Here is a 25820-nt window from a genome sequence, read left to right on the forward strand (position 1 = left end):
GCATGGAGGTCGTCCCCTTGTGCCATGTGAATGTGCAACAGAAAATCTTCGATCCATACTGTCAGATCTGTTGTCCCGTCATAGGGCTCAATATTTATAGGTTTGAAACCTTCCAGGAATTGGTGATGCATCACTCTATCTATGAAGCAAAGAGGATGAGCGGCGCCCCTGATTCGGGCTACGTCGCGCCGGAGATCATCTGTCATCCAGGCTCGTTGCAACACCCGAGCTCTATCATTTTGGTCTAGCCAGGATTTGTATCCGTCTCGTCTAACAGGAGGATTTTAGGTACGTACATGGACCTTGTCAGACCTGCCCGAGCATCCAGGTCATGGCATAGGTCGTACTCATAGCCTGGCCGTACTACCTCCTTGCCTTGACGGCGAGGGTGAGTGGGAGGTTGTTCGGTTTTATCAGCTGTCCGGTCCCATCCTCAAGGGGGGCGGTCCGGCTGGTCCGCCTGAGTGTACCTTGCAGGCACTGGCTCTATGGCCTCGTCATCGAATTGAGACAGTAGCCTTCGCTTTGGGTAGCTTTTGGTTTGTCGCATGTGGCTGTACTCCTCTTCGGCATCTAGGACCTTGGTCCATCTGTCATTGAGGGTATCCTGTTCGGCCTTTTTTTGTTGTTGTTTCTTCAGGCTACGCGCAGTGGCAATAAGCTGCCGCTCAAACCGCTCTTGATCCAGCGGTTCTTCGGGGAAGATGAAATCTTCGTCGCCCAACCTGACCTCCTCTTAAGAAAGGGGGAGGTAATTGCTGTCTTTGGAGTCATCGAGGTATTCAGGATCGAGCGGGTCCTCGTGCTCCTCATGGTTGTTGTGTGGTTGTTCATCGGTGCCGGGGTCGTCAAGATTGTCCACATTGTCTGGAGTGGCATTTTCTCCGGTGTCCGTGTTGCTCGCGTGGCTTCGACATGCCTTGGAGCAGCGGTGCTGTCTGCGGCGTTTCGATGGCTCATGGCTGGGCCTGCCATTATCCTTCCCGGAAGTGTCATCGTCTTCTTTCGGGGTGTCCACCATGTAGACGTCATAGGTGGACGTGGCCTTCTAGCAGCCGATGACGAGGGGAGCAACATTGGTGTTAGCCATGGCTCCACTATCCTCGTCCATGTATTCGACATTTTTCAAGGTGTAGTCCAACATGTTGGTTAAGTCTTAGACTATGGCCACTAAGTGGGTGGTGGGTGGGACACAAAATTCCCTGAAATCTGCCTCAAGGGGCTGCTGAACGCAAGCCGAGGGTGGATCCTCCCGAATAGACATCATCCGGATTCGGTCCAGCGTCCCGTTTAATAAGGCGAGGGTTGCCGAACTAGTACGCGGTGGTCGTCGAGGGCCGGCCTCCGACATGGAGGGGCAAGGAATGATCTAGGCCCGGGCTGGATCCTGGTCTTCAAGGGCCGAGTTAACATCGAGGCTGGGGGGCGGACAGTCGTAAGAGACCGAGGGCAAAACCTAGGCTCCGGACGATGTTTCCGTATTGGGGCTCGGAGCCGAGTTGATGAGGGGGAGTTCGGCCAGGGATGATTCCTGGCTTCTGAACATCGACCCGTCATTGGGGCTCAAGGCCGGAGGCGTGTCATGAGGAGAGGGTTCGGCCGAGAGTGACTCTTGGCGTCCGAACACTACTTCCGTGTTGGGGCTCGAAGCTGGGTCTTCGGCGGGCATCACTAGTGTGGTTGAAGGGGGTTCCTGGCCTCCGGTTAGGTGGATCCGTCCGAGCTCTAGGCCGGCGGATGGATTGAGGTCGATCCGTAGATCAGATCGGGAGAGAGCTCCAGAGCGGGCGTAGCGGGGCCCATAGGGGTACGGGGAGAGGCTGCGAATCCGGCAAAGACCAGATCGCCTCGGGCGTCCGCAACATACTCCAAGTTGCCGAACCTAATCCGGTGCTCAGGGGAAAAATTATTGATTTGGTCTAGATGACTAGTTGGGTTGGCGTGCAGCATGATGCTGCCGAACGCGAAGAGTTGGCCAGGGACAAAGAGGTCCCCGGTGCTGACGCCATCTCCGATGATCAGCCGAGCCATCGATCCTTCAGCGACCCAACAACGAAACTCTCAATCAAAGCACCAATGTCGGTGTCAAAACTGGCGGATCTTGGATAGGGGGTCCCGAGCTGTGGATCTAGGATCAATGGGGAACAAGGGACGATGAACATGGTGTTTACCTAGGTTCGGGCCCTCTCGAAGAGGTAAAACCCTACGTCCTGCTTGATTGTATTTGATGTGTATGATATGGTTATAGAGTCGATCTACCACGAGATCAGGCGAGCTAAACCCTAGGTTGATGGGGTGATGGATGTTGTTCTAGCCCTAAAGACTAAAACCCTCTAGTTTATATAGGCACCAGTAGGGTTAGGGTTACATGTGATCAGTTACAACAAAGGAAAGATCACGCTAGTCTTGACTCGGAGGGCACACCACGACTCCAAAGATCTTCTGTCCGATCACGGGTCCACGCCCTAGTTCGGCTTCATAGTAGCCCATCATTCTGGCCCACAAGCAATGGGTCGGCAACCGAGGACCCCTTAATCCAGGACTCCCTCACCTATTAACTCGGTGCCCAGTGTTAGTTCTTGTTTTTTTACTTTTCAGGAAATCAATACCAAACGAACTCCAAACATGATGATACTTTACGATGAATTTTTCTGGACCAGAAGGGACCCTAGAAGGTTCGGGAGGAGGCCATAAGACGTACGGGAGAGACACAAGCTCACAGGGCGCCCCCCCTGAGCTCATGACTCCCACGCAACTTCGTTTGACCTAATTCCACCACTATAAATTCCCAAATATTCCCAAACCAGCAGAGAGACATCCAAAACACATTTTCCTCAGTCGTAAGCGTCTTCCGCGATCCCATCTGGAGGCCTTTTCCTGTACTCTGCCGGAGGGGGAATCGACCACGGAGGGCCTCTAAATCAAACTTGCTGCCCTACCGATGATGCGTGAGTAGTTCACCACAGACCTACGGGTCCATAGCTAGTAGCTAGATGAATTCTTCTCTCTCTTTGATCTTCAATACCATGTTTTTCTCGATCTTCTTGGAGTTCTACCCGATGTAATCTTCTTTTGCGGTGTGTTTGTTGGGATCCGATGAATTGTGGTTTTATGATCAAATCATTCATTGAAAGTAATTGAGTCTTTTCTGAATTTTTATTATGCATAGTTATTATAGCTTCGCATTTCTCTCCGATCTATCCATTTGGTTTGACCAACTAGCTTGATTTATCTTCAGTGGGAGAGGTGCTTTGTGATGGGTTCAATCTTGCGTGTCCTCACCCAGTGACTGAAAGGTAGCGAGGCACGTATTTGTATTGTTGCCATTAAGGGTAAAATGATGAGGTTTATTTATATTGCTTGAGTTTACTTTGTCTACATCATGTCATCATACTTCATGCATTACTCTGTTTGTTATGAACTTAATACGTAGAGAGGCAAACATAAAAGCGCTCTCAAAGTGAAGTAATAGTAGTAGATGCAGAATCGTTTTGGTCTACTTGTCACGGACGTTATGCCTATATACATGATCATTGACATGAATAACATCGTAACAATGTGATTTTCTATCAATTTCCCAACGGTAATTTGTCTACCCATCGTACGCTTTTGTTTTGAGAGAGAACTCTCTAGTGAAAACTATGCCCCCCGGGTCTAATTAATCATATTGCTAAAACCAAAAATACCTTGCTGCAATTTTACTTTTCTTTTTATCTATCTACCACTAAAAGATTTAATCCTTGCAAGTAACGAGCTCAAGGGGATTGACAACCTTCTTGCCCGCGTTGGGTGCAAATATTTGTTTTTGTGTGTGTAGGTGTTGTTCACTAGGGTTGAATGATTCTCCTATTGGTTCGATAAACCTTGGTTGTTGTAGGGTGAAACCCTAGATGGGATCTTTTCACACTTGGAGGGGGGAAAAGAGGAAGAACACTCAAGAACACAAGGAACAAATCACTCAAACAAACCCAAATATCACATCCACTAGAGTAGCATACATGAGATCCACAAGATTACATGAACAATTCAAGGAAAATAGCACTAGGTAAGTTCTTCCCACTAGGTGAGGTCTTGATGTTGATCTTCTCCAAGAGGAGGGCTTGATAATCCAAAGGATTCTTCCCTAGGTGGGGGCTTGATCTCCAAGAGGAGGGGATACAAGGAGTAAAGCTCTCTCTTTGTGTTCTAAATACTTTGCTATCCTTCCAAATGAGCTAGGCAAAGAGTATATAAAGGCTAGGGACGAAACTTAGAGAAAGAGGGGTACAAAGGACCAAAATATCCCTAAAACGCGTAGCCACGGAGGAGGGGGCCGGGCATCCGGAGTCGTGGGGTCCGGGCACCCGGGGCACGCCTGGGAAGGTGGGCCGGGCACCCGGGGGGTGAGGCCCGGGCACCCGGGGCGCACAGGAGGCCGGGTGGCTGAGGGGACCGGGCACCCGGGGCGGTCAGGGAGCCGGCCCGCGGGCGGTTGAAGGGGCCGGGGACCCGGGGCCATTTGGCCGGGCACCCGGGCTGCTCCAGCCAGCGCCAGGCAGAGGGGCCGAGTACCCGGGGTGGCCAGGGGCGATCCCCAACTGGTGGCCGGGCACCCGGGGTGTCCAGGACCTCCACGTCCTTCTTCTTCATGACTCCTTCCTCCTTCTTCTCCTTCCCGGATGCTTGGGTTTCCGTCCTCTCCTTCTCACGATCATCTTCTTGGTACCTAAGAATGCATAGCGTATCTCTTTGAGGTAGAATCTCATTCTCGTGGGAAACCGAACGAAACTCGGAGAGGAAAGAAGTGACCTCGTTAGCGATGTTGCGTGCACGTGCTCTTGTCATTGGTCCTCTCGGTGCTTGCGGTGGCGATGGAGTGTCGGTGTGGGTAGTCGAGGGATGCTTCGCATCATCTCCCCCCCATTGGGAGAGATCCGTCCACGGATCGTGCTCTTCATCACCATGGTACTTGGCCAAGTCTTTGACGTTGAAGATGTCGCTTACGTTGTACTTGTCACGTGGGATGTCGACCTTGTAGGCGTTGTCGTTGTAGCGTGCGAGCACATTGAATGATCCATCGGCTCTCGGGAGTAGCTTGGACTTGTGTTCCTTGGGGAAGCGGTCCTTGCGGAGATGTATCCATACTTGATCACCCGGTTGGAACACCATCGGAGACTTGTGGATGTTGAGCCTGGAGGTGAGTCATTGTACTTGGCGCTCGATCGTGGAACGTGTTTCTTCATGCATCTTCTTGAGGTAGGTGGCTCTCGCACTAGCGTCCATGTTTGCTCGTTCTTGAAGCGGTAGAGGAAGGATGTCCAACGGCGACAATGGGTTGAAACTGTAGACAACCTCGAAGGGGGACTTGCCGGTGGTAGAGTGTCTTGCACGGTTGTAGGCGTACTCGGCGATGGGAAGGCACTCCTCCCACTCCTTGATGTTCTTCTTTATCAACACGCGAAGGAGAGTGGCAAGCATCCGGTTGGTGACTTCCGTTTGGCCATCGATTTGCGGATGATATGCCGTGGAGAAGAGTAGCTTGATTCCGAGCTTGGCGCATAGCATCTTCCAAAAGTAGCTTAAGAACTTGACGTCTCGGTCCGACACAATTGTCTTTGGCATGCCGTGCAACCTCAAGATTTCCCTACAAAAGAGATTTGCAACATGTGAAGCATCGTCTATCTTATTGCATGGGATAAAATGAGCCATTTTAGAGAAGCGGTCCACTACAACAAATACGGAGTCCTTGCCCTTTTGAGTCCTAGGTAATCCAAGCACAAAATCCATGCTAATATTTTCCCAAGGTTGATGTGGAATAGGTAGTGGCATATGTAAACCATGGGATTGAGATTGTGACTTAGCTTTGCAACATGTAGAGCACCGGTTGGTGAAGCGGGCGACATCGCGAAACATCTTGGGCCAAAAATAGTTGTTGGACAGCGTGGCAAAAGTCTTGTTGCGTCCAAAGTGTCTCATGAGTCCACCTCCACGAGCCTCTTGCAAAAGTAACAAACGAAGAGAAGACTCGGGAATGCATAATTTGTTAGCTCTCATTAGATAACCATCTTTGATATAGTATCGTTCCCAAGAAGTATGCGTCACACACTTAGCATAAGGAGTAGCAAAAGTCGCGTCATGCTCATACAAATCTTTGATATGATCAAATCCAACAACATTCAATTCAAGTTGAGTAAGTAACATGCATTTGCGGGAAAGGGCATCCGCCACAACATTCTCTTTGCCCTTAATGTGCTTGATCACATAGGGGAAAGATTCAATAAATTCACTCCATTTAGCATGCCGTTTATTCAACTTCATTTGACCTTTAAGGTACTGAAGTGTCTCATGATCTGTATGTATGACAAACTCATGTGGTCTAAGATAATGCTCCCAAACATGCAACACACGCACTAACGCATGCAATTCTTTCTCATAGATGGGATAGTTAAGTTGAGCACCGAAGAGTTTTTCACTAAAATATGCAATAGCTCGCTTTTCTTGCATCAAAACTCCACCAATTCCATTACCACTAGCATCGCAATGAACCTCAAAAGTTTTGTCGAAGTTGGTCAAAGCAAGAATCGGAGCATGAGTAAGCAAGGATTTGAGCTCATCAAAAGCGGTAGATTGCAAAGGTCCCCAAACAAAAGGAGCATTTTTCTTACTCAAGGCATGCAACGGTGCGACAATAGTGCTAAACTCTTTCACAAAGCGGCGATAGAAACCCACAAGGCCAAGAAAACTATGCACTTGTTGCAAATTAGTGGGTTGTGGCCAAGTTTTAATTGCTTCAATTTTAGAGTCATCAACATGGACACCCTTTGAGGAAACAACGAAACCCAAGAAAACAAGCTTGTCAACTCCAAAAGTGCACTTTTTCATGTTTGCATAAAGACGTTCCTTGCGAAGAGTTTGCAAAACAGCCCTAACATGATTTATATGATCTTTGATGGATTTGCTAAAAACAAGTATGTCGTCGAAGTAGACCACAACAAACACTCCAATGTAAGGACGAAGCACAAAATGCATAAGACGCATGAAAGTACCGGGAGCTTCCGATAAACCTATAGGCATAACCAACCACTCGTACAAGCCAAATTTAGTTTTGAAAGCGGTTTTCCATTCATCACCTTCTTGTATGCGGATTTGATAATAGCCACTTTTAAGATCATTTTTTGAGAAAATGGTGGCACCGCTAAGCTCATCTAGCATATCATCAAGGCGAGGAATGGGATGCCTATAACGAACGGTGATAGCATTGATGGGTCTACAATCGGAGCACATGCGAAAACTACCATCTTGCTTGGGCACAAGTATAACCGGAACGACACAAGGGCTTAAGCTTTCACGCACATGGCCGTTGTCGATGAGTTGTTGTACTTGCCGTTGGATCTCCTTAGTTTCTTCGGGGTTGACACGGTAGGGAGCCTTGTTTGGAAGAGGCGCTCCGGGGATGAGGTCGATCCTATGTTCAATGCCACGTAGAGGAGGGAGACCGGGAGGTAGCTCATCGGGAAAGACATCCTTGAATTCCTGCAACAAGTTAGAAAACACTAGAGGAAGCGGATTAGGAGTATTAGTTTTTGCCACCTCATCTTTGCATTGGAGGACAAAGTGGATGACACTCAATGGGTTCTCACACACTTCTCTCATCTCTCTTTTTGTGGCTAGGAGGACTAAGTTTTTCTCTCTTGGCGAAGAGTCGCTCAATTTTGGCTTGTGGCGCTCACTTTCTTTTTGGTGGTTCTCTCTCTCACTAGTATCTCCACGATGGGCGGATGCTTTCTTGTCGGCGATCACTTGGCTTGGTGACATTGGTCGAAGCACATACTCCTTGCCCTTCATCTTGAAGCTATAGTGGTTGGTTCTTCCGTTGTGGATGACTCCGCGGTCGAATTGCGAAGGTCGTCCCAAGAGAAGATGGCACACGGACATAGGAACTACGTCGCACTCCAAGGTGTCCTCGTAGGCGCCGATCTTGAAAGAAACTTGCACCGTATGCTCTACTTGAATAGTGTCGGAGTCGCTTAGCCATTGCACCTTGTAGGGATGAGGGTGCTTCTTCTTGACCAATTGCAGCTTGGAACATAGCTCTTCACTTGCCAAGTTGTGACAACTTCCTCCGTCGATGATGACTTTCACGGAACGCCCGTTGATGCCGGCCTTGGTGTGGAAGATGTGGCACCGTTGGTCTTCTTCTTGGTGGTGTTGGAGCGTCAAGACCTTGGAGACCACGAGAGAGGGACTTGAATCGTTGTCACAAAACACTTGATCATCTTCATCTTCGTTCACGCGCCGGTGCATGGCCACGTGCTCAAGGGCTTCCATTTCTTCTTCACTCATCGAGTCGTATGTGCCATCATCGTTGAAGATCATGGTTCGCTTGTTGGTGCATTCGAAGGACTTGTGTCCTCGGCCACCACAAGTGAAGCACTTGTCTTAACGGAGTCGTTTGGTGGCGCCGAAGATGAGGGAGTCTTGGATTTGTAGGTGCTTGCCGGAGGACGAGTCGAGGAAGGCGTAGCTTGCTTGGAACTTGACTTGTCGCGGGTACTTGGTGATGCTCTAGTTGAGGTAGGAGTTGCCGAAGTCGCGAGAGCTTGAGAGTAGGAGCCGTAGGTCTTGGAAGAGTACTTGGCGTATTTGAAGTCATCTTGCACTTGTCGCTCGACCTTGGTCGCTTGATGAACTAGCTCGAGAAGGTTTGTGTATGGTTGGAAGTCGGCAATCCGCTTGATTGGGTGGTTGAGGCCATTCAAGAAGCGTGCCATTGTTTGCTCGTCGTCTTCCTTGACATTGGATCGTATCATGGCAATCTCCATTTCTTGGTAGTATTCTTCCACCGTCTTCGTGCATTGCTTGAGGAGTTGCAACTTCTTAAAGAGATCACGGGTGTAGTGTGTAGGCATGAAGCGAGCTCTCATGACATCCTTCATTTCCGTCCAAGTTGTGATTGGTGGTTCGCCTCTTGTTTGTCATCGCTTGATCACTTGTTCCCACCAAATGAGGACGTAGTCTTGAAACTCGAGGGAGGCCATGGCGATCTTCTTTTCCTCGTCGTAGTTGTGGAGACAGAATATCTTGCCCACCTTCAAGGCCCATGGGAGATATTCTTCGGGATCATTGCTTCCGGTAAACTTGGGCATGGTGAACTTGAGCTTGCCGTAGCGGAGTTCTTCATCATAGTAGCGGTTTTGATGTCGCTCTTGCCGTGGAGGAAGGTCTTCAAATGCACGTCCCTCAAGATGTCGCTCTTGGCGTGGGGGAGAGTCTTGAGGCACTTGTTTCACTTGGTGGCATTCTTGTCGTGGAGGAGGACGAGGAATATGCGCTTGGTTGCGCCTTTCTTGTTGTTCTTCGTGATGTGCGGCTTCTTCTTGTATCTCCCGACGAAGAGCTTCCTCTTGTTCTCGCACTTGGCGGTTGCGCTCTTCAACATCTCTAGTGGACTCGCAGAGTGCGCGTTGTGCTTCGAGTGCTTGTGCTTGATGGATGGCGTCATCATCTTGTGGTTCTTGACGTGGCACTTGCGGAGGTATTTGCTCTTGCTCCATTTCTTCTTGCGCTTGTTGTCGCGCCCTTTCACGTGCTCGTACTCGGTCTTGTAAGCCATTGCCATGGAATGGATTTTCTTGAGCTAGGCGATCTTGAGGATCATCACGTCAAGGGACCCGAGCTCGGGGAGGACTTGTATCCTAAGAGTAGTCCGAAGATTGCCGACTTGAGCGGCGGCTTGAGTGGCGCCGTCTTGATGAAGAGGACGAGGAAGACGGGCGTCGCACGATCATGTTGCGGAGTTCTTCCATTTGGGTGGTGAACTTGTCGTCGATGTAGTCGCGGTTCCTTGCTTCCGATTGACGAAGGTCGGTGGTGAGTTTCTCAAGGCATTCACCCAAGGCCTCACTTTCTTGATGGAGAGCTATTTGCGCGATGAAGAAGTGGCCCTTGGTGACGTAGCCGGGATCAACACCTTGCTCCTCAAAAAGCGGGTTCGCCGACGAACTTGGCCTATCCATCATAACCAAGTGGGGTGAGTAGGAAAATGAGAGAACAATACCCAAGTTACCTTTTCCGAGGATTGAGGATGTAACAAGTGTCACTCAATGTAATGCCACAATAGGAGAATTGGAACCGGGTTTGTTTCTCACACCTACAAGTAAAAGGCTTATGGAGTAGCTCGGTTAGGATGGTATCAAATTTTCCAAACAAAATGTTAGTCAAGATATCGATAAGGTTGAGAAGCTTCACAAAAATGCAAGTAAAGCAAATAGATCAAAGCCAAGACTATCACTAGGAACACACACACAGAAGATAGATGGGATCCGCACAACCAAGGAGTGAGCTCAAAATGTGCAACCACGGAAAATGCTCTTGTTGTGCGAATGCTAGAGAGACGCTAGCTCGATTGCTCAAATGGGCAAGATACGCTTGGGCACCAACCTATGAGAGAAACATGCCGTCTTCAATCCCAACTATGCTATGTGTGCGGTGACCAAGATGATATGTCTATGCAAAATGGCTCAATGCTATTGCTTACAAGATCTTTGTTTATCCTCTTTTGCTTAAAAGCTTTTTTTCTATGCTTGATGCTCGAGCCAAGTATGATATGAGACAAGTATGTAAGATATGCACGGGAGAGACTTATGGTACTAAGATGATAACAAGATCACTACGGTGCACAATAGCATGGCCCGGCAATTCTCAACTTGCTAGTCTCGATGGGTAAGCAACGCAAAATGGCTCGGGTTATCAATGCAAAAGCAAGGGTAGGAAGTAAGTGTCGTCGAGGTTACTGCCCTTTCTTACGGTTAGCGGTGAAGATGACTCCGAGGTGATGATGAATGGCGGTGATGTCGATGTCACACATTCCTAAGTAGCCGAAACACCTTAGGAAACGGAAACCGCAACTCAAAATCGGTCAAATGTGGAAGGTGGGTGCTATGATGATGAATTTTTGGATGGAGGCTAATGGTGGTGGTAATGATATATGTGGATGGGGGATGTCAAGAGCTTCCAAACGAGCTAAAGAACACAAAAAACGGACTTAGAGTTGGAAGTTATGGCCAAAACGGTGGTGTAGTTGGGCTGATTCGGGGGGGGGGGTGCGGGCACCCAGGGGTGAGAGGTGCGGGTGCCCGGGGTGGTCAGGGGGAATTGGCCCGGGGGTTCGGGGTGCGGGCACCCGGTGGTGGCCGATTTGGGCAGAGAATTTTGGGGAAAGGCAAAATTCTGTGGATTTCGTGGTGGGAAGGGTGGGGGTTGTTGGGTAGGGGCTAGATCCACTTGCCAAACATCAAATCCATGGACCAAAACAACCAAATCTCACAAGATACAACAAATTGCAAGAAATTTTTTGGGGGCTATTTTTGTGGGGATTTTCGAATTTGGACGAAAAAACAACAAAATCAAGCTAGCAAATGGGGGGATGGGACTCCAAGTTGTGAATCAACCTTGCTCATGATACCAAGATGTTGTAGGGTGAAACCCTAGATGGGATCTTTTCACACTTGGAGGGGGGGGGGGAGAGGAAGAACACTCAAGAACACAAGGAACAAATCACTCAAACAAACCCAAATATCACATCCACTAGAGTAGCATACATGAGATCCACAAGATTACATGAATAATGCAAGGAAAATAGCACTAGGTAAGTTCTTCCCACTAGGTGAGGTCTTGATGTTGATCTTCTCCAAGAGGAGGGCTTGATAATCCAAATGATTCTTCCCTAGGTGGGGGCTTGATCTCCAAGAGGAGGGGATACAAGGAGCAAAGTCTCTCTTTGTGTTCTAAATACTTTGTTATCCTTCCAAATGAGCTAGGCAAAGAGTATATAAAGGCTAGGGACGAAACTTGGAGAAAGAGGGGTACAAAGGACCAAAATATCCCTAAAACACGTAGCCACGGAGGAGGGGGGCGGGCACCCGGGGGGTGAGGCCCGAGCACCCGGGGTGCACAGGAGGCCGGGTGGCTGAGGGGACCGGGCACCCGGGGCGGTCAGGGAGCCGGCCCGCGGGCGGCTGAAGGGGCCGGGCACCCGGGCTGCTCCAGCCAGCGCCAGGCAGAGGGGCCGGGCACCCGAGGCCTCCAGGGGCGATCCCCAGCTGGTGGCTGGGCACCTGGGGTGTCCAGGACCTCCAAGTCCTTCTTCTTCACGACTCCTTCCTCCTTCTTCTCCTTCCCGGATGCTTGGGTTTCTGTCCTCTCCTTCTCACGATCATCTTCTTGGTATCTAAAAATGCATAGCGTATCTCTTTGAGGTATAATCTCATTCTCGTGGGAAACCAAACGAAACTCGGAGAGGAAAGAAGTGACCTCGTTAGCGATGTTGCGTGCACGTGCTCTTGTCATTGGTCCTCTCGGTGCTTGCGGTGGTGATGGAGTGTCGGTGTGGGTAGTCGAGGGATGCTCCACATCATTGGTTCTTGCTGAGGGAAATACTAATCAGCTACTATATTGCCTTCCTCTTCGGGGAAAATCCTAACGCAGCTCACAAGTAGCACACGCCCATCACGCAACCACCCTCGTACGCGTGCCACTCGTCCCTCATGAGTCTCTTCCTTTACCTTATCTTGTACACAACAAATGTGAGCCACTTATTTTCTTCATCTTTTTCTTCCTCCTCCTTTCTTCAACGGATTCAGCACACCACAATCACGTCGGCCGTCGGCACCTTCCTGCTGGCCCATGACGAATCAAGGCCTTCGCCTCAGCGCGACCTCGACCACCCTCCTTCACGCCCGATGGCAGTCACGCCGCCCCTACTAGCCCCACGTCGGCGACCTATACATGTTCCAGGCCGACCACCAACAATGTTTGCATCCTCCTTTGGGCCTCCATGTCCCGGCCTCCAGCACCACTGTCACGTCCATCAAGAGGTTAGAGACGAGTTTCTGCAACAACGACACTGTTCCAAATTAGGCGGCGAACGACAAAGGAGATTTAGTTTTCTGCAACAAGCCTCTTGTTGCAGACGGCCGAGTGCAACACTATGTTTGTTGCAAAGGGGGCAACAACGCCGTTTCTACAACAAGGGTCTTGTTTCTCACATGCCTTGTTTCAAAGAAAAAATGGTTCGGCGGGAGCGCAACAAGTCTCGTGCTGCAAAGTGCCGAGCGCAACATGGGCCTTGTTGCAAAGGCTGGTGCACACTCACGCGGAGAAGATTGGACGAGTGCCGAACTCGCCATCCAACGCCTAAGAAGGCGGCAGATAAACATCACCCAGCCGACGCGTAGCACATCCAAAATTAACGTGCGAAGTAAATGAAAACAAACGAAGTACTGAATAGTGTTTGAAACTCCAAAAAAATTCAGGAATGTATTCATGAACTGTACTCCTTTTAGATTAGATGTGAGCATTTTGATATTTATTCCCCTTTTCTAGACGTGACTTGATTTTGGCCGCGCACCATAAAACCCAGCAATCGCAATTCTTTCCAGACGCTTACCGTTACCTAAAACCCAGAACCCGCAACTCGGCAGCCATGCCGCCGCCGCTCAAGAATCGCAGCCACGCTCCCGCGAAGGTCGGGCAGAGCCGGCCGCCGCCACGCCAGCCGGGGCGGTGGATGGCGAGCCGCGACGCTGGGGAGCGAGCGGCCTTCTTCGCGCGGCGCGAGGCGGCCACGGTGCTCCGGCGCGTGCTACGCGGGGACGCCTCCAAGCGCTCCGGGGGATCCATCAAGTCCCTCGTCTTCTCCCCCTCCGTACGCAACAAGCGTGCCACCTTCGCCCTCGTCTGCCAGACCCTCAAGTGTAAGCCCCAGCTCCAACCGGCTGCCTTCTTGCGCGCTCGCGTGCAAGGTGTTCGATGTAATGCCAGTCCAGAGCCCCGTTGCTGCATTCTCGCTATGATATCCAATGCGTCCGATAGAATGCCGCTGTGGAGATATATGCTGCTAAATGTGCGCATCAACTTCTATTTAATGCCCTGGTTGAAGATACTTTAATGTCTTTACTACCTGTGACATAATCCTTTTCGTCCAAGCACGATCTATAGAATGAATAAATATGCCAATGTTAACAGAGTGGATTTCTGGCTAACTCAAACTTCCGGAGAATGATGCTCCGCGAACCCTAATTATAAAACAACTAACCTTGAAGAAATGTACATATTCGATCAGTATGTTAGTCCATCCGATGAGAATGTACATAGCTGACGACCAGGAAATAAAACCATATGTGGTGCTGCTTGAAATAAGCAAACTCTGCGGTTATGCTTTTCCCCTTGTGCTTTAACTCTCAGTTTGTATGTTCCTGCATTGACTTCTCCCTCATAATTTCTTTGTTTCCTTTAATCAGATCTTCCAATTCTTAAGGAGGTTTTAGCATCAAGTGGAGTATTCAGCAGCAAATGGAAGGTCAGCCATCTGAGCTAAATGTTATGAATTAATTGATTCCCTTCTTGCTATACACTGTTTATACCAGCCTTGTGTTGATAGGTTTCATGGCCTTTAAGTGTCTACTTATAAGTTATAACACCGCCAGGGAAGGAAGTAAGGCATAGATTGACTATGCATTCCCTTTTTCTTGCAGAAACAAGAGGAATTAGTTTATGTGACGGCCTACGACATCCTCTTCGGTCAGGTTTGTCAGTTACTATGTTCTTTGGATCAGTGTCTAACCTTCTAATTGTTAAGTTCTAACCTTGTAGCTATAACACAGTTAAACTTGAGTTATGGAATTAAGCACTAGTTTGCCATGTCATTCGCTTGATCAGTCTTGTTGTTCCGCTTCTTCTTCCCATCCAAAGAAAATCTGACATGAAGTAGCATTCGTAGGAAATTGCAGTTTCTGGATCTGTCGAGGAGTATATTATGCTACATAAAGATACTTTTAGGACTGCTCTTCAGAAAATATGTGTTAAAAGGAAAGTCAGTAATGTTGAGGATTTGTTAAGCGAGAAAACTACAGGTATCCTTCTCTGTTCTCTCTGACATGTTCCTTTTGTAATAGATCATTGACTGTTCCTCTAATATGATTGCCCCTGCATCTCTGAGCCGCCTGATGATCTTGACCATCCAGATCAAATGCATTCATTTGATCACATAATTCTCTGTACATGGCATAATAGATTGTGTCACAGCTGTAAAGTTTAGTTTTTTTCATATGCAGCATCTATGTGAGGTGTTACATCTATGAACTTCAACTATTTCATATGCAGTGTATTATATGAGGTTGTTTTCTTGTGTCAACGCTCAACACTGACTTTCATGCTAGGTTTGAGACTTTAATCATTTTTTATGTCGAGTACTTTCTGACCCCATATGATAATTGATAAGTTCTGGTTAACTTAGGGAAATCTGTTAATTGTATTTTAGATAGTATCCTTCAAAAGAACAACTAATAAAACAGTAGCCATTTTCATACACTTGGAAAAAACAGTTTAATTTTCAATATTAGATCACAACCGTGTCCTGGAGAAGGTACAACTGCTGCTGTGCATTTGCTCAATTTTGACATGTCAGTGATATGCCATCCTCATTATACATAAATTAAATGGTACTAGCAAAATTTTGTGCATGCAACGCTGTTCATTATTCTTTTATTTTTGCAGTCAAACCAAAGCCCAGGTTTGTTCGTGTAAACACACTCAAGACCACAACAGGATCGGTTATTGAAGTACTAAGTAAAATGCACAAGGTACTTCACCTATCTTCTACTCCCTCCGATCCAAAATAAGTGTCGCAGTTTTGAACTAAGGTTAGTTGAACCTCAGTTGAAAACTGTGTCACTTATTATGGATCGGAAGGGGTAGTACTGTTTAGCAAGCATGTTTCTCCAAGTAACAAGCCTGCTGCCAATGTTTCTTGGTATAACTTAGATATCACTTTCATGCTCTACCATTCTTAGTGATACTCGAAATTCACCTCTTGGTAGGTTGATAAAGATGATATGGTTCCAGACATGTTGGTGCTCCCACCTGGAACTGATATGCATAAACATCCATTGGTCACAGATGGAAAGGTGTTTTTGCAGGTGAAGCCTTGTGATTCTGTAGCATCTGCATCTGAAAGAAACTTTATCTAATATCATTTCCTCTCTCACTTTAACCTGTTTGCACAGGGAAAAGCAAGTTGCATGGTGGCAGCTGCATTGAGCCCTAAGCCGGGTTGGAAGGTTAGTGTAGTGTATTTAATCGCACTAGTTCTTATCGCATATATTTATTTTTGTCTTGCTAGTTGCAACCATTTGAGCTAAATTTAATTTTAATTACATTTCCATCTTTCTTAATTGATAGGATTTTACACAACAATATTCTGGACCTTAGTACTGCATCTTTAGTACTAGGACGTAAAATTGTGGCGACGCGGAGTTTTCTTGGAAAGAAAAGTTTTGAGGGATGCCCGCAGTGTAAAATATAATAATCCTGAAATTTATCACTTAACAATTTGTATATCGTTTTTAAAGTTTGCAAATGAAAAGTCTATGCTTATTTACTATGCTTCATGACTCATGATTATGGAACGAATGTTGCATTCTGAGCAGTTGATAAGTATCACTTTACATACTTAGGACTTGTATCATGTCAGATCATTAATTTCCAGTTGAACATTAAACTTAGGTTATTGATGCATGTGCGGCTCCAGGGAACAAAACAGTCCATCTTGCTGCACTCATGAATGGAGAAGGGAGTATTATTGCTTGTGAACTTAACAAAGAGAGGGCCAAGACATTGCAACATACTGTCAGAAGATCTGGAGCAAACAGTATCCTTTCTTAAATGCTTTATTATTACCTCTAGCTCTAGTGATCTCGCAATTATATATTTCCTAGGCATTATTTTACTGTTAAATCATGCTTTTCACCTTGCATTTAATCTAGGAAAAAAATGTTTATAAGTTCGCATAATTTCTGCAGTAAAGTAAGTACCTTGTGAATTCTTTTGACCTTCAAATACAAATCCCCTGCTAACCCGAGTGAGGTTTCAAATGCTTTTGTTTTGTGACAGTAGCTTTCATTTGTTTCTTTGACATTTATTCACAACGGCACAAAACTAACAGCATTCCATCTTTCAATCAGGCATATCTTTGCACCTTCTTTGTGTATGTGGAAATGATCATGCATTCACTTGTCTTCTGGCTACTTTGACCCAGCCCTTGATATCATTTTTCTCTAAAGTGTAATACACAAACCATTATGTCAAGGGGGTCGCTGTGATATATGTGGACTATCTATGGTGATCATTTCTTTGTTTAATTGTATGTAGTCTTTTCCTTCCAATTTGCAACTGTATCCACCTGTTCACCATATACTATGTTACAAAGTTTGTGACATGATACAATGATCAGATTTTCTTAACCAGTTTTGTAGATATTGAAACAGTTATTGGTGACTTTTTGAATATAGACACCAATGATCCGTCATATGCAGAGGTTTGTAGTACTTGTGTTGTTATTGTTACTATTGTTAGAAAGATTAGATTCATGTATTGAATTTCTGGTATTGACATCCATAATGATCTACTCCCTCCGTCCCATAATGTAAGACGTTTATGAGACGGCGGGAGTATTGTCTATTGATGAAAACTTCAGACAAGCATACGGTTTTTGAGCTTTCCATTTGTCTTGTCGAACAATCAACCCTAAAATTGTGTTGTGTGCTTCAATACAATGATGATTGTGCAGGTTCGTGCTATTCTATTAGACCCCTCTTGCTCTGGATCTGGAATCTCTACCGAGAGACTCGACCACTTGCTTCCTTCATATTCTATAGGTAACTGTATGCTATGGAGGCTGCTCTTACGACATATATGTACTTCTCGTATTCAATATGAAAACTTGGAATCTGCATTGTGTGTTCATACCACATTGAGTTCATCCTAGTTTTCATACCACATTGAATCTTTTCGTATTCAATGTGTGTTCATGCCACATTGAGTTCATCCTAGTTTTCTCCGCAAACCATGATATTTTTTTTCCTGGGCAAAATAAGAAGGCTAAGGTTCTGTTAGCATCTTATGCAGTCTGATACTCTGATGGGTCATCCGGCCTTCTGTAGTTCTGTAGTTGGCACAGGGGCTTTGCTTGCTTGGTCAATTTTGACCTGAAATAATGAACATTCGAGTGTCAGGGATGTTTCTTAAGGTCTACATTTTTTCAAAGATGCAAGTGAGGGAAACAGATTCACCCCACCACCATCATACCAGTATCCAATTGGAACATTTAAACTAAAGAAACCCTGTTCTGCAGATGATCAGGATGATGCAGGTTCAAGCGCAAGGATCCGGAAACTGTCCGCCTTTCAGCGGAAAGCTCTCTCACATGCTCTATCATGTAAGTTCCTACTCTACTCGGTCTGTTTAATGATCACATTTCTATGGACAACTGTCGCAGAAACTGAAGTGAAAAGCTTCCGTCCACGTCTGCAGTTCCCTCTGTAGAGAGATTGGTCTACAGCACCTGTTCAATACACCAGGCAGAGAATGAGGATGTCGTCAGCTCTGTGCTACCTTTAGCCTCATCACTCGGTTTCGAGCTCGCTACCCCATTCCCTCAATGGATGCGCCGTGGCCTTCCGGTCTTCGACGGAGGTATGCTCCCTTTCCCTGAACAACTCAAATACGCTTCTGGATGACCTTCTGTTGGCATGAAATTATACACCCTCACGGCTTTCCTTGTTTGCAGCCCAGCATTTGCTTCGGACGGATCCCGAGGATGACCTGGAGGGATTCTTCATAGCGCTGTTTGTGAGGAAAGCAGCCGCCGCTGATGCTTTGGAGCCTAGCGAAGACGGTGGCGCGTTGGGAAGGAAAAGGAAACGAGCTTGCACAACGCGAAGCGGAGGTCTCAGGGCGTTCAGCTCCTTGAGATTGTCCAGGATGGACGTGCTCTGCTCCATCTGGGGTATATAGAGATGTTGCCCTAGGATCTTTGAGCGATTTCTTTTGGTAGCGGCAGCTGAACGAAGCCGGCGTTGGACTTGTAGCTGAATTTTGCATTTTCTCGATATGTAGGCAGAATTGTAAACTAAGGCCATTGTGCACGTTCAATTTTGAAGCAATTAACATCGAAAAAGAGACGTGTATTACTACTATTGCACCCAAGAACGCGTTATCATCGACAAGAATCGGAAAGGAAATTGTGTCAATTCCTATCTTAACGAGAGATGTATTTTTGACTGTAAGATCAGATTAGGCGGCTGAAAACTTTGGTACTCGGGTGTTACATGCAGTGCTCACTTTTTTAAACAATAAAAGTCATCTGCATTAGTTGTAGAGCCATATTAAATTTGAAATCCTTTTAACTCTCATATCGTATGGCTAGAACGAAATGTCATTTTACCATGCTCTACTATTTATTTTTTAACCGTCGTTATCATGTACTCTATCCATTCCAAAATAAATGTTATGGTTACCATGACACTTATTTTGGAACGGAGTTAGTAGCGGTGCATGAACGATCACACTATCATTGACAAGGTACTAGTAGAAATATAGTGCAAGAGACGATGGAGGTGGCTACAGAGAGGGCAATATAGGGCCGAGCAGTGGCGAAGCCAGGATTCACACAGGATAATTTGCATCACAATTAGATAATATCTACTCCCTTCGTACCTAAATACGTATATGACGTTTTGGTAGGCTAGGAGGGAGTAGGACACATACAAAGATATGAACTCTTGATAGATATGAACTCTTCAGAGAATCGTAGCGTCACAGATCAGACAATCAAACAACAACAATCTTATGCATAACAGTATAAATTCGACACTAATACAAGATGAAAATAGAGAGAGATTAGTATATACTAATCCAGCCTAAAATATACTAGTGTGATATGTTAAACCTTGGCTAGTTTGCTTTTGGAGCCGGAAGAATTGACAGGGAAGCATGTTGCGTCGCGCCCTAGCCATATGAATCGGATCCTGAGCAGCAGGGCAGAGAGAAGAGGCGGGCGGACGACAAGGGCTCAGAACGGAAACGACTAGTTTTGTGCGCACTAATCCCACGTAACGCTAATTATGGGAGAAGAGATCTCACGGGAGAGTGCAACCCCAGGCCAATCTTGTTTCCCAATGTCTTACAACGCACTGGAGATGGTGTGCTGGAACGTGAGAGGGCTAAATAGCCCTGCCAAGAAGAAGGCGCTGAGGGAGTTCGTACACACATTGCATGTCGCGATAATTTGTATATTAGAAACTAAACTAGCGGTCGTAAACCAGTATACTATAATGCAATGTCTTGGGCCATCCTATGATGGCTTTGCTTATCTCCTGACTTCGGATACTAGAGAAGGCATCTTTGTGGGTTGGGATTCCACGAAAGTCAACTTGTCAATCTTTGGTAATGACTATAACTCCATAACCGGATATGTCTTGCCAAAGGAGGGAGCTGTGTGGTGGCTCACGGTTGTGTATGGGCCATAAGAGGACGCTCAGAAGATCCCATTTTTGGAGGAGTTCGCAGAAAGACGGAGCTACTACCTCGGGCCATGGCTAGTTATTGGGGACTTTAACCTCATCCTCCAAGCAGCGGATAAAAATAATTCTCTGACCGATAGACGGATGATGGAGAAGTTCAAGAGATTTGTGGATGATAATGCGCTTAAGGAGCTTTTCTTGCATGGACGTACGTACACGTGGAGCAACGAGCGGGAAGTGCCCATCCTCACCAAGATCGATCGGGGTTTGTTTCGGTTGATTGGGAGCTTGGTCATCCTGAATGTTTACTTCAGACACTTTCTACTGCTTGTTCCGATCACTGTCCCCTATACTTGTCTCTGGAGGAACACTTACAACCGAAGAGGAGGTTTAGATTCGAGCTGTTCTGGATGAAGATTGAGGGGTTTTTGGACGCGGTCAAGGAAGCGTGGATCTGTGATGCGGAGATCTCGGATCCCATCGTGAGGCTGGACATGTTGTTGAGAAACACAACGCGTTACCTCACTGCTTGGGGGCAAAAGAAAGTGGGCAACATCAAACTACAGATCGCCATAGCCAACGTGGTCATTCTTCGTTTTGACGTGGCGCAGGAAAGAAGATTACTTTCACAGGAGGAAAGGTCGCTCATGATGACCTTAAAGCACATGGTGCTAGGACTTGCTTCACTTGAAAGAACTATTGCGAGGCAGAGGTCACGGATCAGATGGCTAGGTGAGGGAGATGCCAATACACAGTTGTTCCACTTAATTGCCAACGGGGGGAAGGCCAAGAACTTCATACCGGCAATTTTAGTTGATGGCCACGTAATTGCTGATCAACTAGGCAATGAGGCGGCCTTCCATGAGGCATATAAGGAGCTCCTTGGGAAGGATACGACGAGGGAGCATGCCATTAATCTAGAAGCACTGGATATAGCTGAAGGAACTATGCCCTAGAGGCAATAATAAAGTTCTTATTTTATATTTCCTTATTCATGATAAAGGTTTATTATTCATGCTAGAATTGTATTGATCGGAAACCTAAATACATGTGTGAATACATAAACAAATATCGTGTCCCTTGTAAGCCTCTACTAGACTAGCTCGTTGATCAAAGATGGTTAAGGTTTCCAAACCATAGACATGTGTTGTCATTTGATAACGGGATCACATCATTAGGAGAATGATGTGATGGACAAGACCCATCCATTCGCTTAGCATATTGATCGTTCAGTTTATTGCTATTGCTTTCTTCATGTCAAATACATATTCTTTTGACTATGAGATTATGCAACTCCCGGATACCGGAGGAATGCCTTGTGTGCTATCAAACATCATAACTTAACTAGGTGATCATAAAGATGCTCTACAGGTATCTCCGAAGGTGTTTGTTGGATTGGCATAGATCGAGATTAGGATTTGTCACTCTGAGTATCGGAGAGGTATCTCTGGGCCCTCTCGGCAATACAGATCATAAGCTTGCAAGCAAATGACTAAGGAGTTGGTCATTAGGTGATGTATTACGGAACGAGTAAAGAGACTTGCCGGTAACGAGATTGAACTAGGTATGAAGATACCGACGATCGAATCTTGGGCAAGTAACATACCGATGGACAAAGGGAATTACGTATGTTGTCATAACGGTTCGACCGATAAAGATCTTCGTAGAATATGTAGGAGCCAATATGGGCATCCAGGTTCCGCTATTGGTTATTGACCGGAGAGGTGTCTCGGTCATGTCTACATAGTTCTCGAACCCGTAGGGTCCGCACACTTAACGTTCGATGTCGATTTGGTATTATATGAGTTATGTGGTTTGGTGACCGAATGTTGTTTGGAGTCCCGGATGAGATCACAGACATGACGAGGAGCTCCGGAATGGTTCGGAGGTAAAGATTGATATAAAGGACGATACTATTTGGTCTCCAGAATGGTTTCGGAATGCACCGAAAAGTTATCGGAATACCGGAAGGGGTTCCAGAGGCACCGGGAGAGTATTGGGCCTTATTGGGCCATGTAGAGGGAACACACCAGCCCACATGGGCTGGTGCGCCCCCTAAAGGCAGCCACACCCAGTTGGATGGAAAGGGGAGGCTCCACCTCCTCCTACCATATCTCCGGAAGGAAGAAAGGAAAGAGAAGGGGCGCCTCCCCCCTTTCCTTCTCCCTTGTGCATTACATGGAGGGGGGGGCACCACTAGGAAAACCCTAGGGTGGCCGCCGGCCCTATTGGAGGCGCCTTAGGGCTGCCTCCTCCCCTCCCACACCTATATATATGTGGGGAGGGGTGCCACACAATACGCAGCTGATTCCACGCCGTGTGTCGGCACCCCTCCGCCTCTAGTTTACTCCTCTGCTCTAGATCGTCGCAGTGCTTAGGCGAAGCCCTGCGGGATTGCTTCATCACCATCGTCACCACGCCGTTATGCTGACGGAACTCATCTACTACCTCGTCCCACTTGTTGGATCAAGATGACGATGACGACACCGAGCTGAACATGTGCAAAACGCGGAGGTGCCGTGCGTTCGGTACTTGATCGGGCTGATCGTGAAGGTGTATGACTACATCAACCGCGTTGAATAAACGCTTCCACTTACGGTCTATGAGGGTACGTAGACACACTCTCCCCCTTGTTGCTATGCATCTCCATGGATAGATCATTGTGTGTGCGTAGAATTTTTTTGTTTTTCCATGCAACGATTCCCAACAGTGGTATCCGAGCCAGGTCTATGCGTAGATGATATGCACGAGTAGAACACAAAGAGTTGTGGGCGGTGATAGTCATACTGCGTACAAGCAACGTCTTAATTTGATTCGGCGGTATTGTGGGATGAAGCGGCCCGGACCAACCTTACATGTCCACGCACATGAGACCGGTTCCACCGACTGACATGCAACTAGTTTTGCATAAAGGTGGATGGCGGGTGTCTGTTTCTCCTAGTTTAGTTGAATCCAATTTGACTACAGCCGGTCCTTGAAGAAGCTTAAAACAGCAAACTTGACGAATCACCGTTGTGGTTTTTGCCGTAGGTAAGAACGGTTCTTGCTAGAAACTCGTAGCAGCCACGTAAAACTTGCAATAACAAAGTAGAGGACGTCTAACTTGTTTTTGCAGGGTATATTGTGACGTGATATGGTCAAGATATGATGTGATATACGTTATTGTATGAGATGACCATGTTTTTTAAGATATCAGGCAAACGGCAGGAGCCTTATGGTTGTCTCTTTATTGTATTAAATGCAAACGCCATGTAATTGCTTTACTTTATCGCTATGAGTTAGCAATAGTTGGCGAGACGACCACGACGCAATGATGGAGATCAAGGTGTCGAGCCGATGACGATGGAAATCATGACGATGCTTTGGAGATGGAGACCAAAAGCACAAGATGATGATGGCCATATCATGTCACATCTGATTGCATGTGATGTTTAGCTTATATGCATCTTATTTTGCTTAGTACGACGGTAGCATTATAAGATGATCCCTTCACTACATTTCAAGGTAAAAGTGTTCTCCCTGAGTATGCACCATTGCGAAAGTTCGTCGTTTCGAGACACCACGTGATGATCAGGTGTGATAGACTCTACGTTCACATACAGCGGGTGTAAGACAATTTTACACATGCAGAATACTTGGGTTAAACTTGACGAGCCTAGCATGTACAGACATGGCCTCAGAACACTGGAGACCGAAAGGTCGAACATGAATCATATAGTAGATATGATCAACATAGAGATGTTCACCATTGATGACTACCCCATCTCACGTGATGATCGAACATGGGTTAGTTGATTTGGATCACGTATCACTTAGATGAGTTGAGGGATGTCTATTTAAGTGGGAGTTCTTAAGTAATTTGATTAATTGAACTTAATTTATCATGAACTTAGTACTGATAGTATTTGCATATCTATGTTGTAGATCAATAGCTCGTGATATAGCTCCCCTATTTTCTATATATATGTTCCTAGAGAAAATAAGATGAAAGATGATAGTAGCAATGATGCGGACTGGGTCCGTGATCTGAGGATTATCCTCATTTCTGCACAAAAGAATTATGTCCTTGATGCACCGCTAGGTGATAGACCTATTGCAGGAGCAGATGCAGACGTTATGAATGTTTTGGCAAGCTCAATATGATGACTACTTAATAGTTTAGTGCGCCATGCTTTACGGCTTAGAACCGGGACTTAAAAAATGTTTTGAACGCCACGGATCATATGAGATGTTCCGAGAGCTGAAATTGATATTTCAGACTCATGCCCGTGTCGAGAGGTATGAGACCTCTGACAAGTACTTTGCCTACAAGATGGAGGAGAATAGCTCAACCAGTGAGCATGTGCTCAGAATGTCTGGGCACTATAATCGCTTGAATCAAGTGGGAGTTAATCTTCCAGATAAGATAGTGATTGACAAAGTTCTCTAGTCACTATCACCAAGCTACTATAACTTCGTGATGAACTATAATATGCAAGGGATGACAAAAATGATTCCCGAGATCTTCCCGATGCTGAAATCGGCGATGGTAGGAATCAAGAAAGAGCATCAAGTGTTTATGGTTAACAAGACCACTAGTTTCAAGAAAAAAGGGCAAGGGAAAGAGAGGGAACTTCAAGAAGAATGGCAAGCAAGTTGCCGCTCCCATGAAGAAGCCCAAAGCTGGACCCAAGCCTAAAACTGAGTGCCTCTATTGCAAAGGAAATGATCACTGGAAATAGAACTGCCCCAAATACTTGGCTGATAAGAAGGATGGCAAAGTGAACAAAGGTATATTTGATATACATGTTATCGATGTGTACCTTACTAGTATTAATAGTAGCCCCTGGGTATTTGATACCGGTTCAGTTGCTAAGATTAGTAACTCGAAACAGGAGTTGCAGAATAAACAGAGACTAGTTAAGCGCGAGGTGACGATGTGTGTTGGAAGTGGTTCCAAGGTTGATACGATCACCATGGCACACTCCCTCTATCTTCGGGATTAGTGTTGAACCTATATAAATGTTATTTGGTGTTTGTTTGAGCATGAATGTGATTTGATCATGTTTATTGCAAGATGGTTATTCATTTAAGTCAAAGAATAATTGTTGTTCTATTTACATGAATAAAACCTTCTATGGTCATACACCCAATGTGAAAGGTTTATTGAATCTCGATCGTAGTGATACACATATTCATAATATTGATGCCAAAAGATGCAAAGTTAATAATGATAGTGCAACATACTTGTGGCACTGCCGTTTAGGTCATATTGGTGTAAAGCGCATGAAGAAACTCCATGCAGACGGGATTTTGGAAGCACTTGATTATGAATCATTTGATACTTGCGAACCATTCCTCATGGGCAAGATGACTAAAACTCCGTTCTCCGGAACAGTGGAGCGAGCTAATGACTTATTGGAACTAATACATACCGATGTATGCGGTCCGATGAGTGTTGAAACACGCGGCGGGTATTGTTATTTGCCGACCTTCCCAGAT

The 25820-nt window shown here is 46.3% G+C and overlaps 1 protein-coding gene across 1 annotated transcript; it reads left to right on the top strand.

The window, feature by feature from the left end:
* The first annotated feature begins 13407 nt into the window (after window positions 1–13407).
* LOC109756037 (25S rRNA (cytosine-C(5))-methyltransferase NSUN5) lies at window positions 13408–19103 on the top strand. Its single transcript, XM_020314906.3, has 13 exons — window positions 13408–13733; window positions 14280–14338; window positions 14514–14564; window positions 14759–14891; window positions 15535–15620; window positions 15858–15956; window positions 16044–16097; window positions 16543–16687; window positions 17292–17353; window positions 17606–17693; window positions 18170–18253; window positions 18349–18510; window positions 18605–19103. Exons 1-13 carry the CDS (start codon window positions 13463–13465, stop codon window positions 18829–18831), a joined length of 1521 nt encoding a protein of 506 aa, XP_020170495.1. The 5' UTR covers window positions 13408–13462; the 3' UTR covers window positions 18832–19103.
* The last annotated feature ends 6717 nt before the right edge of the window (window positions 19104–25820 follow it).

This window comes from Aegilops tauschii, chromosome 6 (assembly GCF_002575655.3).
Source record: "Aegilops tauschii subsp. strangulata cultivar AL8/78 chromosome 6, Aet v6.0, whole genome shotgun sequence".
Lineage (NCBI taxonomy): Eukaryota > Viridiplantae > Streptophyta > Magnoliopsida > Poales > Poaceae > Aegilops > Aegilops tauschii.